This window comes from Beta vulgaris, chromosome 5, assembly GCF_026745355.1.
Source record: "Beta vulgaris subsp. vulgaris cultivar EL10 chromosome 5, EL10.2, whole genome shotgun sequence".
NCBI lineage: Eukaryota > Viridiplantae > Streptophyta > Magnoliopsida > Caryophyllales > Amaranthaceae > Beta > Beta vulgaris.
In genome coordinates, this window is record NC_079206.1 from 28,140,789 (window position 1) to 28,143,166 (window position 2,378).

Here is a 2,378-nt window from a genome sequence, read left to right on the forward strand (position 1 = left end):
TGGAGTACGACGCAAATAGGGTTTTTGCGTCATTTCTGTTTCAGTGCGACGCAAATCAGGGGACGCAAATCATCGTTTTTCTACTAGTGCCATCAAGTTCCGTTTAACCAGGATGAATCGAGGAGTTAGTCACTCCTTTAGTAGTCGTCTTAGTTTTCAAGGGAGACTTACCTTTAGTTTTGAATTCACCCTTTTTCCTCCATGAAAAACATTCCTTGACTGGATGAAAACTTTTCTTACCTTTTCGTTCTTAAGCTTAGGAGGAGTACTTGCTTTACTTAAACACACTTCAAGTAGAGCATTAGTAGCATCAGTTACATATTTTTTCTTAGTCATGTCTTCAAATATATCAACTTGACAAACAAGATCACATTGTGAATTGTTTTTAGAAGAATTGAATATATTGAGTGAACTTTCTCTTCACAAATTTCAAACGTTAAAATACCATTTTTAACATCTATAACAGCCCCAACAGTAGCCAAGAAGGGTCTACCTAAAATAATAGGTACCTCTATATCCTCATCCATATCAAGAATAATGAAATCAACAGGAATAATTAATTTATCGACTTTAATTAGCACATTTTCTAGTATTCCTATTGGATATTTGATAGATCTATCGGCAAGTTGCAAAGATCCTGTAGTAGATTTTATATTATGCAATCCTAACTTCTTGCAAATAGATAAAGACATAAGAGATACACTTGCACCTAAATCACAGAAGGCTTTAGAAAATTTAATATCACCTATAGTGCAAGGAATGGATAAACTTCCTGGGTCTTTCAGTTTAGGGGAAGCTTTTTCTGAATCACAGCTGCTACATTCCTCACTCAATGCAATGGTTTCATATTTTTCCAACTTCTTTTTAGACATAATTTCCTTAAGAAACTTAGAATAAGAAGGAATTTGCATTTAAGCATCAATAAAAGGAACGTTAATAAGTAATTGCTTAAACATTTTCAAGAATTTCTGAAATTCACTATCTAATTTAGTTTGTTTAAGTCTTTGTGGAAAAGGAATAGAGGTAACATAAGGTGTCATTGGGGGAAGAGGTGTTGATTCAGATTCTTTGTCAGCTTCATAATTCTCCTTCTCTTTTTTACTTTCATTGGCGGCCTCATTTTCTTTAATCTTACTTTTTCTGTTAGAACTCCTTACCATTTCTAAGAGTGACGGTGTTGCAGTGCTGTTTGGGATTAACTTCAGTTTTACTAGGCAAAGTTCCTTGACTTTTAGAATTAATGGCATTAGCTAACTGTCCTAGTTGAAGTTCTACATTTCTATTAAAAATAGTAATCTGATCAACTTTAGTTTCCAACTTTTCAATTCTTTCAGAAGTAGCGTTAGCCAATTTTTCAATAGCTAACTCCCATACTAGTCTAATTTCTTGTTGGTTTTGTCTTTGGTGGAACCCAAGTGGAATTTGTGAGTTAACATTAGCATTTTGTTGTCCTTGATTCCTCCAAGATAAATTAGGATGGTTTCTCCATCAAGGATTAAAAGTATTGGAGTATGGATCATTATTAGGTGGCCTATTAAAATTAGAAAAAAAGTGAACGTGTTCCACATTAATGCATTCATTGGTCAAATGAGCCCCTCCACACAAATTACATTGCATAGTAGTAGACACATAATTGACATTACTCATTTTAGTAAACAAATTAAGTAAGCTGTCAACTTTTGCATTTAGCATGTTAATTCCTTCTACTTCATATATACCAGCAGCATTCCTTGGTTTACCCCTATTATTAGACCAATGATAAATATTAGAAGCCATTTCTTCAAGTAACCTATTAGCTACTTAAGTAGTTTTACCCATTATTGCACCTCCGGCGACCACATCTATAGTTATTCTAACAGATTCATTAAGACCGTTATAAAAAGTTTACACTAGCAACCAATCAGGAACACTATGATGAGGACATTTACGTTGTAAATCGTTAAACCTTTCCCATGCTTCATGTAAAGACTCCCCATCATACTGAGCAAAACTAGTTATATTGTTTCTAAACTTAGCAATTTTTCCAGGAGGGAAATATCTTTTAAGAAAATCTTGAGATAATGTAGCCCATGTTGTAAATGAATTAGATGGATTAGATTTAAAACACATTTTAGCTTTATCTTTAAGTGAAAACGGAAACAAACCGAGTCGAATAACACCGTCAGTCACTCCATTTAACTTAACAGTATCACATTTTTCAAGAAAAGTGGTTATATGTTTATTAGGGTCTTCATTATCTAGGCCACTAAATTGGTCTTGTTGAATTATTTGAATTAAAGCAGGGCGAAGCTCAAAATTATTAGCAGAAATAGTAGGCCTTACAATACTTGAAGGTGCACCATTAGCATTCGGCATAGAAAAATCACGTAAGGGCTTTT

The 2,378-nt window shown here is 33.7% G+C and overlaps 1 protein-coding gene and 1 non-coding gene across 2 annotated transcripts; one reads left to right on the forward strand and one right to left on the reverse strand.

Annotated features, from left to right (window-relative positions):
• Window positions 1-332: 332 nt before the first annotated feature.
• LOC104893433 (uncharacterized) lies at window positions 333-911 on the reverse strand. The gene has a single exon (XM_048645485.1). It carries the CDS (start codon window positions 909-911, stop codon window positions 333-335), a length of 579 nt encoding a protein of 192 aa, XP_048501442.1.
• A 995-nt stretch (window positions 912-1,906) lies between these two features.
• On the forward strand, window positions 1,907-2,013 carry LOC125498127 (small nucleolar RNA R71). Its single transcript, XR_007274893.1, has one exon. It is a non-coding gene; the product is annotated as a small nucleolar RNA R71 (small nucleolar RNA).
• The last annotated feature ends 365 nt before the right edge of the window (window positions 2,014-2,378 follow it).